The sequence below is a fragment of the Thermobia domestica genome, chromosome 13 (assembly GCF_964235325.1).
Source record: "Thermobia domestica chromosome 13, izTheDome1.hap1.1, whole genome shotgun sequence".
In the NCBI taxonomy this organism is placed as follows: Eukaryota; Metazoa; Arthropoda; class Insecta; order Zygentoma; family Lepismatidae; genus Thermobia; species Thermobia domestica.
The window spans coordinates 96,861,613-96,879,690 of record NC_137466.1 but is presented as its reverse complement, the minus strand read 5'-3'; the positions used below and the strand labels follow the sequence as shown (position 1 = coordinate 96,879,690).

Genomic DNA, 18,078 nt, shown 5'->3' with positions numbered 1-18,078 from the left:
TGAAATGTAACTACCGAAAAAAAAAAAAAACTGAATGTAATTCATTACGCTCTAATCTACTCTAACAGTAGTAAGCACTTTCTTGACAGTAGTAAAAAACTTCGCTTAACTACTGTATTATGTTTCTTTTATAAAACTCAAAAGACAGAAACATGATACAGCGGACTAAGTTTGAGATTTATCACCAAGTACTTGAAAACACGATGATCAAATATCACTTTTATTTCTGCTCAAAACAAATAAATATGATTTTCGGAATCCGAAACTGTTTCTGTCAGTGCTCCTCAAATTTCAATATGTGGTAAAACCGGTGTTCAAAATCTCAAACACGAATACGTCCCAAACTGTCAAAGTACTGTTACATTTTTCAATAAGAAAGAAGGAAAGAAGGAAGGAAAGAATAAACAGATTTTACCATTAATACGTTTCTAATTATAGTTTCTTTCTTACTATATTGCATATTCTGTTTGAATTATTTAATTCATACATTTCAATGATCTTAAATAATTTTTATTTCTGTCTCCCGGCATACGGCATAGAAGCAAAATCAGATGGTAATAATTACATCGCTGTAGATAATGACAAAGAAACAAAGGAACTGACATGTATCGCCTATATGGAAATGAAATCAAACATCCTACAAGAAGACAAGGGATAAATACAACCGAATTGTTTGAAACGGATTGGTGGAATGAAAAATATGGAAGAATCGGGAGAACCCCACTGAAACCTACTATGTTATCCCCAAATTCACATGGCCTAGATTCGAACCAGGAACCTCTCGAATTAGAAGTGAATACCTCTTAAGTTACTTTCACCCATGCGAATATGGGTCAAAACCATTCCACATCTTCCCAGATACATGATAAATTCGAAGAAAAAATCATTTGGGTATATCTCCAAACAACTTTTAACGTAGCGGAATAGTGAATTTAACGGAGCAGAACTGCACTAAAGAGAATTATAACGCACGTATCTATCTAATCTTCAGGTCGAGGGCAGGTTTAAGTCACTCACCTAGTGTAGCAACTACTGTAGGTAAGACCACTAATACGCTGGTGCAGAAAACGTCACTTCCGCTTCCTGTTTAGCTAGCTGGTTACAAACAAATCAGCTGTGAGCGCGTTATATAAAGAAGTTTACATGGTACTCGCCTCTGAAAATGATTTGTTCCGCTTTCGGATGTAAGACTTCAGAATTATTAAGAAATCAAATCAAATTAGAAATATTGTACTACATAACATATTAAAGAGAAACAATAAGAAAGCCACGCTACACAACAAGCGATATAACGATTAATTACTTATTGGGCGAACAAATATACTCAATCTTTTTGAGGGACACTTTCTCTCCTTGCACATTCTGCCACCAGGAAGAAATTAGAATACACATATTTTTACCAAAAGCACCCTTGCTCTGTCTTTTTCGCTTGTTTTATGTTTGTGACATTTTAGACTAATTTCGCTAACTGTTTAATATATATTAATACTCAGAACACTGTAATAACTTTTCTTAGTAAACTGATAACTGAATCATACGTTTAAAGACACTATAATCTTCAAACAATGCCTGCCCCAGCATGGAGTGTGATACTCGCCTGCCTCCGCTCTTTCCGAACCTCACCAGCGCAAGTTCGATGACAATTTTACCCTTGTGGTAACATATAAATTATGTGTAAAAATTTCAATTGACATTAGCAGGCAATGGATGATTTTTAAACTGGTAAATCGGCGTTTACACATATATGTAAGACAACCGCATTTAATTAAGCACAACTAACCTAACTATACCTTACTGCAATATTAATGTTCTTAAGAGTATAGTACAGGCAATATAGTAAAGTTTAAACCGGACTTGTTAATTTGTCCTGTTTCGTTTTACCTAAACTATAATTGCTCCATCCTATCGATCTACGTTAAGTGCGCATGAAGAATACAGGATCATCTTTTAAAAATTTACGTCTAAAAATCTGGTAATCTACGAAAATAGTTATGTGCAAGAAAATTATTTATGCAGAGGGAGAACATAAAAACAGTGTTAAGAAAGCGTCATGGTTACTAAGAAATTCAAATGCAAATCCACGGAAAGGTTCTAGAGCCCAGGTCCCCCCCTTCCCCATATAGGTTAGTAGTTAGGTTGGTTCCTTTCATTACCAAAGTTTAATATTTAATTCAAACAGTATTGCCGATCGAGCGTTAGCGAGTGAAGGCGGGTTAGAGCCCCGAAGGGCAAGTTGTTTTCTGTCTTTATTACAGACAAATGGGAACGGGGACCTGTGTTCTAGAACCTTGCCCAAATCCACTTTAGTTAGTCCAGGTCGGTGTATGCTTTTCGCACCTGTCTTTCTTTCTTTACAAACATATCCATTTTCACTGATCTGCCTACTCCCTACAGATGCATCCTTATCAGCGCTCTAGCTTCAAGATGCCCCAAATTATCATAAATGCTGTGTTACGTGAAGTGACCACCCAGCGTAAGTTGGTACGTGTTTTCCTTATGAGTTTTAATACATGTGTATGCAGGTAGTTACAAATCTGTACGCCGTTCGTGGCAGACGCAAAGAAAATAATAATTCAGATAAAATTAGGACATTAGATATGATAGTTAGAGAATTATACTTTTTAAATGATTATTTCTGGTGACGCATTTCAACTTCACCAGAGCCGAGCAAGGAATGAACACCTGCTAACAAAAGAATGAAGAATATATTAGGAAACCATTTCCATGAAGAGATGTTAACTTTCTGAGATCAAGTATCCGTAATTGTATGTTATAAAATACATTGGTTATTCTAGCGCTGTACTCTTTCGTTCCGAATATCTGATCCCTAATTAAAACAAACAAAAAAAAAAAAAAAATCAACTTTCTTCCATATTAAACATCTTCACTGAAGCTAAACAAGCAATATGCTAAAAGTATATAGCATACAATTTTAGGTAATTTTAATTAAACTCAATCCAAAATTATTATTAAGGGACGCTCATGTACATACTTAGAATTGTTACTCGGTTGTTGTCCAGCAAGTTATCGGCGATTGCAGTAAATAAAATGTAGAATAATTTTGTTTCATATGATAAAATATAGGCTTCATATACGCATAAAGTAAATATATTCACTGCTATTCGTTAAATCAGACATTTCAGCATACACATTTATGTTGTTTTATATTGAGAATATTTCACAAGATTCAGCAGTTTCAATATAACGCCATTGAAACTGCCTTAAAACCACGCAAGCAACAGTTTGTTTGTAACCAATATGGCTGCGCCCAGTAAAATTCACAGCAGACGACTTCAGCAGCCGGATAGAAATGGCGGATAGAGCCGGCAGGACTTTGAATTTTTGAATGAAGTGGACTTCTCATACTATCCTACGTCAAAAGCCAAACTGAAATGTATTAAATCTCTTTCAAATTGATTATCCTCAAAGATACAGACGAATACACACAGGAAAATAATACGCTGCACAGAATAAGAAACCAAACGAAAGAAAAAGTTCACAGTTGTCGTTATCAATATTCACTTTCACCGCCTTCGTTCTTTTATTTTTAAACAACACTTTCCTTACCAGATCTTTATGTATGGAAAATGTAATCTAAGTTAACATAGAGAATCCTCTAATCTAATTTATGGAATAATGGCTTCACCGTTTGATTGGAATTTAGCGTCCCTTTTACCACTGAGGCTACATGAGCCGTGTACCTACAGCTTAACGTAGGATCCGAACCACATGAGCTCCCATGGGGAATAGAACCCGGGTCTCCTGCGCAAAAGGCGCATATGCTAACAACAAAGGAGCTCTGGCTGCATCGTTTGATATTATTTAAAAAAATACAGCACTCGAGTCGACATAGTTTGTTATCCTCTTTCATTTCCATTCAAATATACATTATAAGGGAGAAGCGAGGGAAAGGATTCAAATATTTTCCACAACCTATTCTTCCCATGCAAAGGACATTTCATCTAGTTGAAAATATAAACGATGATTATAACATTCATAATCATGAACATAATTATTTGAAATCTTGAAGTATTAAGTTCAACGTATGATGAGGTTGAGCTCTGACCTAAAGTCAATGTAATACATTCATTTCATTATTGCTCCTACGTTTACTTACATTTATTTATGATATTTACGATATTCTCAAATGAGTTTTCCTATTTTGTGCTACATTCCGGAAACTCTTAGATAGTTTTTCTCACATTAGAATAATAGTTACATACAACTCTATCATCTTTATTTAATCAATTTTGTCGAAATAAAACAACTGGCTCCATTTTAGTTTTAACCTTCCGCATCTTCTTGCTTTAAATATATCTATTAATGTGTATATTCTATTTGAAATAATCTTTGGAACCAATTTTGATCAGTACGTCTTTGGAGCTACTATATAGTTCAACTACCCCATCCTCACAAGATAAAGTAAGTTCTATTCAATTATTCAGAATCAAGCCCCACCATTCACTTCATGATTTTATGTTGGTGAGCTATTTTCTAACACATAAGAAAAAACATATATATAAAACTATTTAAATAAAATAAACTCAATATTCACCTTTTTAGTGACCATGTCAGAGATTCTGCAGAGCTAATAGATTCAGTTCGCGCTCCTGCTGATCCATGGCTTGAGGCTCGGCAAGGGCTTTCAGGCAACTGTCCATATGGCTGCAAATTAATCTGGGAAGAATGGGCTGAAGACAAAGGACTTTTCACAGGACTGCCTGCAAGATTTTGTAGCAACCCTCCAATCGGTGGTATATACGGTTTTCCCTCTCCTTCCAAACTTCTTAGAACATAGTCATCCAAGAAAGACAAAGTAAAATCCAGGGAATCATTGATACTTTGTTGTTCGTTCGCTACACTTGTAATAAACTTGGTAAATTTTAACATTTGTAGCAATTCCCTACTTCTGTCCATTATATATATGTTCCTGGTATTTAAGGCTTCAAGCAAAAACTCTTTAAGGCAACATGGAACACTATCATTTTTTTCAGTAACTATCACAGATAAAGCAGTTATAATTGACTCAATTAATTCTTGAACACCAATAGGCATATCTTTGTTATTTCGCATAACTTTTCTCCCAAGTTCGACTAGGTCACCTATCACATTTTCAGATTTCGAATCACTTTCCAGCATATAGAAACGACTAGCTACCCATACATACAGCTCTAAAATTGAAATGGCTGCAGTTTTGGTCCCAGAAAATTTCTTCAGAATTTGTAAGATTTTAACTTTTGCTCCAACGTCTCCGCTACCTCCACTACAATCATTTCCTGTAAAGTACGGAAAGTTATTTGATGAATACAGCAACAATGAAGAACACAATAACAATGAAATTAATGAAAGAAATATCATTTAATGTTTGTTTTAAGTTTAACATCTCTCTTCAGCACTGGCCAAACACGAAGATCTTACCTTGATTTAAGACAAGAAAGATATAAGCTCCCACAAGAAACTGAACCCGGATCTTCTATGATAAAAGCGGAAATCCAAATAATTTAGCCACTAAGAACTGACACTCCATGTGTGACGCGGCAGGTTAAGATTGTATTAGGAATGAACCGCTGTTCGCAAATATCACCACTCAAAATTTCAATGAATAAGAACATTCATGCGGTCTAATGGTAATTTCAAATTTTGGTTTGTTTAATCTTTATCCTTACCATTCATTTGCTTTTCCTTATATACTCGTTTCGGTATCCTAGGTGAAGCCCGAAATGTCTTTAAAAACTGTGAAAACGATATTGAAGTTTTGAATGATGAGTGCTCTATACTTCTTTGGTATATATACAACATGTATTAGTAGGTAGCCTCACATGCTATTATATATCAACCCACTGACTCTCATCATCATCATTAAACATCCAAAACTGTTGAGCTGCGTAGAAATTTGAAATTTTGTAGTAATATTTTCCTTCGACCCTCAGCTGGAATTAAGATAAGGTTCGCAAAAGAGACTATAATTTCTTTCTTTCTTTCACCACATCTCAGGAACTATTGGGTATTGAAACTTTAAATTTTGAACTGTGCATATACACCCCAGGGACAAAAAGACTGCTCCGCGAAATTCGACTTCTAAGTGAGAGAGAGGGGGTAGGAGGGATAGGAATTGAACTTTTCTCCCTTTTATCAATCTCTGAAAATGTTGTTAGAAAAAGTTTTCCGTAAATCCTATGGTTTGAATATGATGGGATATTGTGAAAATTCTTATAACAATTCCCGAATTTAAGGGGATAATCTTATGTAACCTTCCAAAATTTATAAGGTTTACACTAATACCTGCGTCCTCTTCAAGAGAATGAACCCCACTACTCATCCACATCATATTATGCAATAAAGCCTCATAAAAGATGATAAATTTGATCAACATCCGACCACGTGATAATACATATTACTTACATATATTTTTGGCATTTTTTTATCCCTACAAAAAGATAAGAGGGACTCTCCAAATTGACAGAAATATATATTCGAGTCCTAGAAAATATTAATTTTTTGATAATTCCCAAATGTAAGGCGTGTTCCTATGTACCCCTCCCAAATCTGAAAGAAACATGTACTCATGTTCCAGGAAAGACAAAAACCCCAGTATTCATTCATATAATCATATAATACAAAAGCCTCATCAAAGAGAATAAAAGTCAAAAACATTCGAAATTGGAATTTTTGTCAATTTTTTGCCTATAAAATGCAACGAAATGAACCAAATAAACTCACAGAAATATATATATATTCGAAATCTAAAGAACACTTGTTTTTTGTATTAAATTTTGCTTTTTGGCGATTTCTAAATTTAATGTACCCCTTCCAAAATTTAGGAAGAGTACATCAATATACCCATGTCCTATGAAAAAGAACGGATCCCTGTACTTAACACTTTCCAAAATTCAAGAATTGCCAAAATTTAGAGGGGTAGTTTTAAGTACCCTCGGATCAGGCACTGTGGGTCATAAGCCTGGGACCCAGGAGCACAATCGGGCCAAAGGGCATCAATACTATTTCCGATTTCGGGTGAAAGCGATTTAACTTGATCTCAATTTAAGTGGTGCTGCTTTCTCCTTCTTATATTTCACAACAGAAAACTCACTGTACTCGTACAGTCCGTTTTCCATAGAAATTAACTTTCAGTTTCATCCACGCCTTTGTCAAATCATTCAACATTGGTGCCCATGAAAATACAGGCACAACCGTGAAAAGAAATACAGCATACTAAGTACAACATACATTATAAGGCATAAATGACACTACTTCATTATAAGCAATATAGTATTTAGCTCGTGGATTCAGTTTGTTGGCTCCTAGACCAATAGAATGTATTTCGAGCCAGGTACTCCGGGCAGTGCCCGGAGATCTGGCAACCCTGTATACGAAAAGGATAGTCCAAATGAAAATGACGTGAAACTATACTGTTCTTTCGTCGAATATGTAGGTCTGTCAATGTGTTTTTGCTCTTGTATAGATATACTGTAGCTAGTTAGATTGAAGTTATGTACGAAATGACCCAATGTTTGATGAGACTAATTATGAACTTTACCATTCTAGGTTCAAACCTGCTGCAGATATGGCATCTGGAAGTAGTGAAAGTGTGGAACTGTCAAAAGTGGAATATCGAGCAATCATAAAGTTACTACATCTGAAAGGGGTGAAAGCCAAGGAGATCTATGAAGAAGTTAAAACTGTTTATGGTGACATGTACCTATCCTTAAGCACTGCTAAACCTTGGAAGAGATAGCTCAAAAATGGACGCTTGAGTTTGGAAGGTGAACCGAGAGATGGTAGACCTTGTTCAGCGATTTTTGTGATTGCAAGAATTTTATACTTACTGATTACCTAACCTACGGACATAGTATGACTGGTGCATGTAACAGGGTCTGCTAGAAAAACTTCGTGGTGCTTTGAAGATAAAGTGCCGCGACATACTCACCAAAGGTATTCGCTTAGTAGACAATGCTCCCAAAATTTCGGCTACCAATTACTGCCTTTTGCGCCATATTCTCATGACCACGCACTGTCAGACTCCTTGTCTCCCAAAATGAAGAAATCGCTAAAAGGAAGGATTTTTCTTCAGATGTGGAGGTCATTTCCGAAGTCGTGCACTGGTTTTCTAGCCACTCTAACATGTTCTACAGAGAGCTGTGGAAGCTAAAGTACTGGTTGCACAAGTGTGTTACTTTACATGATGACTACGTAAATCTTGCAATTTAACGTCCCAGGATTATGCCTTTAAGAAAGACAGGCTGAGGCAGATGCTTAGGAAATGAATGATGGAAGAGTTGGTGGAATGAGAATGTGGAAGGAAACAACAGTACCCGAGAAAACCCACGAACACGATGTTGTTCACCACAAAGTTACTTGACCGGGCATCTAACCAGGGACCCCACATATCAAAGGTAAGCGCTCTACCAACGGAAAAGGACTAATAATATGTTTGAATTTTACCTTTCTACCTCAAACCCTTTCACAGTAAAGGGAAAGATTCATTGACTGACGCTCATAATTATATGCATCCTAGCTAAATAAAACTTACATATATAAATTGATAACTAACAGTTTGGAAAATCAGCTTTTTACATATACAATTTAAACCCCCATCAATATATTTCTCGATCCTGGCTTTGAACTTGACGTGTAATTTGGTCGCATGAATTCAGTTAATTAGAATAATTCAATCTAATAATCCCAAGACTACTATATGTAATATTAAAGGACAGAACAAGGATAAACGACCAAAATTCCCATTAAAACTAATGGCGTTTATAGTCGTTTATTCTTGTCCCGTATTTTACATACTATTTAAGCGCTTTTGAGTTTACTTGCCTTTTAAAAGAGACACTTTGATCTTCTTCTGTATAATTTTGCTCTGACTCCGATTTGCTAGTGGCAGAAGTCTAATAAGCGTAGTGATATACCATTCAAATCTAACAGGTAATTTCTCCATTAATTCCATCATTCTCTTCAGGAGTTCTTCGAGAAAATATTCGTTCTCACATGTCTGCATATATTCATATATCTTCCCACAAATAACTTCAATATTTTGTGGATTTGCCATGCAACACAATAGGGTCAGCGTTTTCTTCTTGATAGATTCATCTGGATGTTCCAAGCCTGTCAAAACAATCTGTTGGTGTTCAGTGGAGACCTGAATCGGAGTACGCTGCAAAATCACTTCTAACAGAGTAAGGCCTACATATTTGAGGTTATTATTTTTATGTACCAAAAAGTGTCTAATATGGTTCAACAACAATGCTAGATGGCTCTCGGATGCATCTAATGTTACAAGAGTAACAACACATTCATATACAACGGCATAAGCAATGTAATCACTTGATGGAATTGTTTTAAGTATTTCATACACTAAAGGAACCACACTTTTCACTGCTGAATCAGCATTATACAAATAACGGAACAATCTGAAAAAAACAAAAAAATATGTTATGAGTAAACTACAAAGCACGAGTCAAGTTGTATGTTCTTAATCTACATATTAAGGATGTTAAATACCTGCGCAAATTTTGGTTTCCGAGTCAGCTTATTTGTTTATATAAATATACTCTCTCTTTTCTTAGATATGAACAGGGATTTCAGAAGTTTTATTTTCCTTCTATTTTATTTTTTCTTCTTTAGGATTCTTTAAATGTCCTTCGACTTGAAAAATAAACTTTTAATATATATAAATATAAAACAACTTTAATTAAATTTCAATTATAAATATTAATAATATGTAGTACAATTTTAATTTTCACATTTAAATAGCTTTGAAGAAAAAATAAGTTTAATAAAATCATTAAAAATCTTTGTTCATTTTAAAGTAAAAAGAATATTACTACTTCATGTAAATCAATGGACTATAAAGCATATATTTATATAGCAACTGACTGATTCCTTGACTGGGGGTTTTAACATCCTCTTCAACATCAAAAGCTACTGCTGAAAGTGAGATCCTAACAATTACTTGAAACTGTGGATTGATCCGAAGCTTAGAATTCACACAGCGGATCGAACCCGAGACCACGTGCATTAGCCACTTGGTCCAATGGGTCATTTATGAACAAAATATTACTGTGGAATGATAGAAATTATTACAAAGTTTCTGTTCTAAACACTTTTATAATTGGATACCACTGAAAAAGAAGCACATACATTTTCATTACTTTTACACTATTAGTACATTGTATTCTGATTCTACTTGGCAAAACTTTGCAATCATATTTTCCGCGTTTTTGCAATTTCAATCCATTCGAGAAGTTGCTTCATTTCATGAATTAATTTGCATACTCTTACAAGAAACTGAACCGACACCTACAAACAAAATTACTGTTCGAAAATTTTATAGAATAACTAGAAATCCCATTATTTGCGTGTTCTGTCTTATCCTTACAAACTTTCCCTGGCAAAAATATACCAGTTTACTACTATTCTAAAATTTTACCTACAACTGAACTTTGAGTATATAAGACGAATCACAAAGTGCATTATTTTGTTTATAATTTTCAGGTTAGCAATCACACGGTGAATCTTGAAGTGTCACTAAAATAAGGCTGAGCAAGTACTTTGTTTCACGATACGAAAAGAGACTGAAAAATAAACTGTGCCATATAAATTAACCAATTCTTTCCAATCGGTGTCTTTTAATCCAAAATGATCCTGGCCTCCGTTTTACCCGAGTGTTCAGTTGTCTTGAGGTCATTAGCTGTTCACATTACTTAGAACAATTAAAAGTCGCACTGTAATTGCAGGAACACGTAACGTAACATAACATAATAGTTATTAAGATAAACTAAAATTATTACTTCCCCTTGATCAATGATGCTGTTTCAATTGACTCACCACTAGTCAGGTAGATCAGTAACAAAAGCTCTAGTTGGTTGAACGAAAGTTGCAAAAAATTATGTATATCTCTCCTTATTAGCTTGATTCGACCTCTAACCATGTAAGCTTGTAGTGGACAATATCCGTCGATTTTCTATGGCCTCTTCTGTTTTCTCGTACTTCTTCATAACAATTAATTACACATCACTTGTATTTATTATTTATCTTCTTTACTCTACAGAGTATAACCGTGAAATACTAAACTCAATATACATGAGAAATAGATAAAACAACAGAGTTTTCTTTTTTTGTAAACAGAAAATTAATAGGTGTGAACTTTAGGAAATTCAACAAGAAGAAAAGCAGCTGGAACGTGTACCCGAAGCGAAGTTCCTTTTTCTCCTTACATTTAATTTATTTTACACTTGTAAACGATATATTGTATTAAAATATCGTTTTTTTAAATTTTTTAAGGTACAGTAAAACCTGTCAACTTGGCCACCTCTCTAAGTTGGCCACCTGCTTATCTTGGCCTGGTTCGTCTTGAACCTGCATTTTCCCCATAAGACATTCGTTACTTATTACTCTGTAAATTGGCCACCTGTCTATCTTGAAAGATGGCCGCATTGAAGTAATGTTTATCCTATGTTTATAATGATAAATTTACCTGTGTATCTTGGCCACGCGAATACGTTTTGTTATTTTTCTTAACTCTTTCGTATTCCCGCATGAGAGCCAAATGTTCTGTATTTGTTACTAGAGACAGAGAAGCATAGATTCCCACAATTTGTTCTTGGAGGTCAATGGCCAGAATACTACCCTGACAAAGGGGTGGTGAAGGAAGATGCGAATAAGAAAAACCATGCACAGGAGTTCAGAAAATGGTTGTACGTATTTGTTTACCTTGTTTGTTTTGGTAAAGCCATTAGCTATATAGGCTCCTTTCATCAGTGGGGAGCTTCAGTAATTTCGAAAAATTCTCAAGGTTAAAGCTAACCATCTCAAGTGTCATTTATTGGCACGTGACTGTTTGTCGAAAGGTAGCGGAGGTTTTAAGACATGAATTCCCTTAAGATTTTCTCTAAACGTCTTTCGCTTCAAGGGAAAGACTTGTAGCTCATTAAGAAGAGGTAGTTATTACAAAATTAGAATATTCATATGTGCAGAAAAGAATAAAAGACATACGTCTAGAATGAAGCACAATGAATAAAGTTGTTACTAATAACCGATTTGCTACTTTTCGAAAGGTATCTACAGAAAATATTTGTCACTGCCGAAAAACATCATATAAACTGCATATAAATTATTGAATTTATAATTTTGCTTTTCATGTTCTCAATCTGAATAGCTCAGTTTGCTACAATACCAATTTCAATAAACTGCGTACATATGTTTCGATTTTATAGTTGTTTGTGTGGTTGTGTTTTCCATCCAAATAATTTAGTGTACCAGACTAGTTTTCAGGAAGCAAAAGGTACGTATATTAAATATACTGTAGTATTTTTTTCTAGTACTGTATATTGTTATGATCACTCAATATACATTATTTAAAAGTAGATGTCGTGGTATTGCTTATTAAAATTTTACAGTCAGATAATACTAGAAATTCTATTCTAAAATACACCAATCACATTTATTTTCTGTAAGTTGGCCACTTTTCAATGGGACGGATGGTGGCCAACATAGACAGGTTTCACTGTATATATCTAATTCAACTGTCACAGTGTTTGTTAATATACAGATACTGGGTTGCCCAACCACAACAGATGTAAGTTATGGCATTGATAATGTAGATAAAGGGCAACATAATAGTTGTGACTATGCAGTTTAATAGTTAGCGTACCAGGGCGGAAAGCCGGAGGCGCGAGATCAGTGACCGTTTTCCGCTCTTTGGATTTCAATGAAAATATTTCCTTCATTTTATTACCCTAACTACTGTACTTATTCGATTAGAAGTCAATCCCTTGGAATCAAAAACGAAAATAAATTTTCAAAAAATATTACAAGCAGCATACAAAGTATAAGAAAATATGCTAAATGCTAATGAATTATGTTAACACGTTAGCCGCCAAGCCATATTTCGCGGTATTTAGCACCATACTATTTGTGCATCAGAATTATGCACATGGCGGCCAACGTGTTTTTAAATTAATATAATTTGCGAGTAAAGAATCTTATTTTTCTTGCTTTGATTACTTGAAATATCTCCTAAATCCGAACATAAGCAATATAAAATTTGCATTTCTTTCTTCATAAAAACTGAACTCTACTACAACTAAGAGAAAATATACTGACGGCAACACTGAGGCAAACTTACTTGTGGCAGCTTCTGAATATTTTTCCAACCTTGTTAATGATACCGTTGTAATCGAGGGACCTTTTCTGAACAAATAATAATAATAATAATAATAATAATAATAATAATAATAATAATAATAATAATAATAATAATAATAATAGTAGTAGTAGTAGTAGTAGTAGTAGTAGTAGTAGTAGTAGTAGTAGTAGTAGTAGTAGTAGTAGTAGTAGTAGTAGTAGTAGTAGTAGTAGTAGTAGTAGTAGTAGTAGTAGTAGTAGTAGTAGTAGTAGTAGTAGTAGTAGTAGTAGTAGTAGTAGTAGTAGTAGTAGTAGTAGTAGTAGTAGTAGTAGTAGTAGTAGTAGTAGTAGTAGTAGTAGTAGTAGTAGTAGTAGTAGTAGTAGTAGTAGTAGTAGTAGTAGTAGTAGTAGTAGTAGTAGTAGTAGTAGTAGTAGTAGTAGTAGTAGTAGTAGTAGTAGTAGTAGTAGTAAAAAAAAGTTTTGTTGAACAAGTGAAAAAATACATTTCCTAATGACGTTCCTCAATTAATGAATGTCACCGGAGACGGTCCATATCTTATTACCTGAGAATGCTGATTTGCATCCAAGGAGCAGGTAAAGCATGACGATTGTACTCTTCTGGCAGTTTCTTTTCCACTATTTGCCTTTCGATATTCACAAGGGAAGGAACGATATTCGTTAAGGCACTTGGTGTCAACTGAAAAAGAAATTAATTTCCTGCAATGGTTATTCCATATCTACTATCTCTCCACTAGGATTGCCAACTTTATTTATTAATTTTTGTAAAAGTAGGAGAGACTTTGTTACGACTTTTACTTATGGTTATTATGAATGAATAAAAAAATGCGTAGATTTAAAACTATAAAATTATAGCAGAATACAGAGGTTTTTTTCTTAAAACTGTGTTTACTTGTCTTTGTTTTTGTGTCCTTTAGTATTAGAATGCTCCAGACAATCAGCATTACGACAATGTGATATGCTACACTCGTGCCAACAAAGTGAGCAATACGCTCGTATACTATTTATTTACTGGTTAATACTGGTTACAGATTTTTATTATTATTATTATTATTTGACATGGGAGATATGAGCTCCTGAATTAAATCAAACCTCAAAACGGGAGAAAGTTGGCAACCCTATTTTCCCAGTGCAAATTAATCTACTCATTGAACGTAACAAACAAACAAAAAAGACTTATATTAACGTGGGCTTTAAAGTTAGGAAAAAAGAAACATTTACTGGGGGGCTGGCGTAACGAATATATCAATGCAACACGAAACCACATTGTTTAACGCTTCTTTCCTTTTATCATTTTCGCTTGCTTTTGAAGGAATTATTTGCAATTTTTTGAAGTGGTTACAATTTTACAAAGCTATCCAAAATTACAATATACACAAATTATAAAATTCTTTTAACAATAGTGATGTTATAATGTAAATCAATAATTAATACTATAAACAACAATATCCTGATACGCTTAGCAACAAGAATACTTTTTGTCTGAAGAATTATGATCATTCGTAATTTTCAGAAAAAAAAAAAGTATTTATATTAACAAATAGATATGGAACTGTTTCTGCTTTTATTATATACAGGTTTCTACTTTCTACAGTTGTATGGAAAAATGAGTTTAAAGATGAAGATATTATGATGAGTCATCAAGAAGTAACAATGACAGAACGAATAGTTTTGCTCAAGTTCGACACATTTCGACCAGGAGAAGACACTAATTTTAGATTAATAATGAGAAGACGACGACGAAGAAAAAAAGGAAAGTCTTAGAAAATGGCTATCTCGATCAATGGCTGAACATAATTTCACAAAGTAGCCCAAAGGTAAAGAACAGCGTTATCTGATAAGTTACATTTAAGCACAGTAAGGTGAACTTTAAAACTCTTTTTTTTTCTTTCTTTCTTTCTTTAACTCTCCTTTATTTCTTAATTTACACATACTGCGACAGGACCTTCATTATGACTCTACCTATTGTATGATGCCTTTTAACGACAAAGCAGCAGAACAGTTTGAACTTAATTTTTGAATATAGTTGAAACAGTAATTTCAAATTACGGTTTCAAATGCATTTAAGTGGAGCGCTTATTCTATACTTGTACCAGTCTGTGTTTAAGTGGTACGTTTCAACAATAGATTATGCCATTCAGTAACCATGGTAACTAATATTTTCAGTTGCGGGTATGAAATTATACACGCGTGTTTAATATATATTTAGGTCAATAACTAAATTAGCATACTCTATATGAAGCTGCACATTATCATTATTATGAAAGAAATATTTCGAATCTGAAAGGGACACGAAGTATATTAATAATAGTAATTCACAATAAACTCATATACAAGCATAGGATGAATAATATTCACGGGGCTGCAATCTAAACAGCAGAAAATAGAGACGAAAAGAATGAAGACAAACACATTTGTATTTTGTTAAATTTTAGAGAAATTAAACAATATTAAGTACTCTTGTTGTAAGATGATTAACAGGAATAGAACAAAGTACAGATTAAATATCATTTTCGGGGTAATAACTGGTTAGTTGTTATAAAATGTTCATTAAATCTAGTGCAATCATTTAATAATTTATTGATATTCAAGTATACGCAGCAAATATCGCGACTATTTTGTTTAAATCGTATGTGTGTCGACATCTGATGGTAACTCTTAAATGTAATGCAAAGGTTGAAGCACCATCTAGTTGATACAGCGTACGCAGAAATTTGTTTGCGTACAGGATAAAAATTATTTTAGAGGATAAAAATTATATAAAACAGGATAAAATTATTTTAGCAAATACTTACAGAAATTGTCTAAATAGTATAAGTTAACCATTAAGTAATTTAATTCCTTCTTGTAAATTGAAAACATTGAAAAATCTTGAGTAGACCATGGGACTATTTTGACATAAAAATAATCATCGTGTGTTGCTCACAAAAACGCGGATGAATTCGATGTACTGTGATGAAGTTTGAAGGAAGGAGGCGTGTCCTTTATTTATAATCCGGTTATCAATTTGTGTAAAAACCAAGATTTCCCTTCCAGCTACAACTGATATAAGGTAATAACTAGTACAATAAGTGTTACTGAACCGTAATACGTACTGACTAATTCCAGTGCTAGTATAATTTCGAAAGTGAAATCAAAAACAAACTATGGCTCGTAGCTAAACTTTGATTACACTGCCATGGGCAGCCTAGCCATTGGTTCGGACATTACTTAGATTTTCTCCCTAATATCATATACAATTAAGTTCAGCGTTATTAAGAACGATGTAGCCTCTAAATTTTAGTAATTTTAGAATTTTATGTCTCCCTTCATAAGTTTGGCTGCTAATTCAAAATTACAATATGAAGATTTCAAGTAAGCATTGAGCAAAGAAGTAAATATTAAATAATATGGTACAGATGGATTTAGTTTCAGCACAGTTTCCGAATTATTCTTTTAGCACGTTGGAATGACAAAATTTAGTAGGTTAGTTTAAATTTCTGCAAATGATTGTGCATGTTTATCTGAGTGAGTGAATGTTTGCATGTTGGTGATTGGTGCATATAGGGAGTTTCTGGTTTCTTGTGTTTTATTAGTTATTTCGTATGTTCTCATGTCCATAAATGTATTTCATCGTCATGTACACTCATGTCCAAAATGATTGTCCCATATCTATAACTGTCTTCTTGTAAGAATATAATTCGATAATGATTTTGCAGGGTACTTGTAATACTGATACTATGTGTGTAATCGGGAAATGTATATTTGTGGTAAATTTCATAGGAAAAGAATTATAAATACGAAAATTAGAGTGAGTAAAACAAACTGTTGCTAAATGGACAAGAAAGTTTTATTTTCGTGTTATTGTTCTTATTTACTGCTCTTTTGACATGAAATTTGCCACATACATGTCTTTGCCGATTATACACATAGTAACATTATAAGAAATACCGGGCGAATTCGTTATCAAATTATATTCCTACAACATATTTATAGACATACGACAATAATTTTGGACATGAGTGTACATCATCATAACGTTTGTTCGATTTGAATGTACATGTAGCCTGATATGTGTTCTCTTCAGGAACTGATACTAGCTGGCTAAACTGGGAATTAATGCACCTGTCATAAGTTAAATAATATATTAGATTGTCTATACATGAAGATATACAACAATACGCATATTGGAAACAGATGTATTCCAATATATATCCGTAGCTCACGGAGGGATCCTAGGGAGTCCACGAGATACTTACAATTAAAAACAATGAAAAATAATTAGCAATTTTTTTATATGTAGTTGTAGGTGAAACTCCACATAGGCACCAATTACTATTTGTCTCAGGTTAAATGTTTATAATTTGCATGGATATGTATTAGTTGCATGTATATGTAATCTTGTAATTTAAATATGGATAATATAATTCAATGAATTAACTGCAGATTGTGAAACTGTGCTTAATATTTAATCTGACCGCTACGGAAAATGTATATACAAAAGCTGTACCCAATAAAAAAATCCAAGAAGTTTTGAGAAAATATTGGAAAACTATGTTAAGATTTTTTTTTTTCGTGGACATATGACGTCCTATGTAAACATATGTTAAATGATATCATGACAATCTACGACCATTAAAATAATCCTACTTTGAACCCAGTGTTATTTTATTGTTGTTTACTATAAGCTATACGAATTTAGATGATAATATTGAAATACAGCAAACTTTATATTTAGGCCTTACGGTGCTACAATGAATGTGTGTAAATTAAATTAGTATAAATGAATTGAAGTCTCCATGGGATGGGGGAATGCTGTCCTTGGCAAGAACCTGGAAGCACTTATTTCCGTATTTTGTTCCTATGAAAATTCAAATGAGAATTCCGTTGCGTGACATTTCTTTACAGTTGATCATTTTGAGTTATTGAGTGATTCAGTGTTGTTGCCGTGTT

At 33.7% G+C, this 18,078-nt stretch overlaps 1 protein-coding gene across 2 annotated transcripts in view; it reads right to left on the bottom strand.

Moving 5' to 3' along the window:
• The window catches only part of LOC145668369 (AP-4 complex subunit epsilon-1-like), a 41,350-nt gene that overhangs the window by 10,778 nt on the left and 12,494 nt on the right, over positions 1-18,078 (bottom strand). For both annotated transcript variants that reach the window (XM_081736148.1, XM_081736147.1), the window contains exons 5-7: positions 13,692-13,825; positions 8,821-9,413; positions 4,556-5,276 (exon numbers count right to left, since the gene is read on the bottom strand). In XM_081736148.1, coding sequence (XP_081592274.1) covers positions 4,556-5,276; positions 8,821-9,413; positions 13,692-13,825 — 1,448 coding nt within the window. The remainder of the gene's footprint in view (positions 1-4,555; positions 5,277-8,820; positions 9,414-13,691; positions 13,826-18,078) is intronic.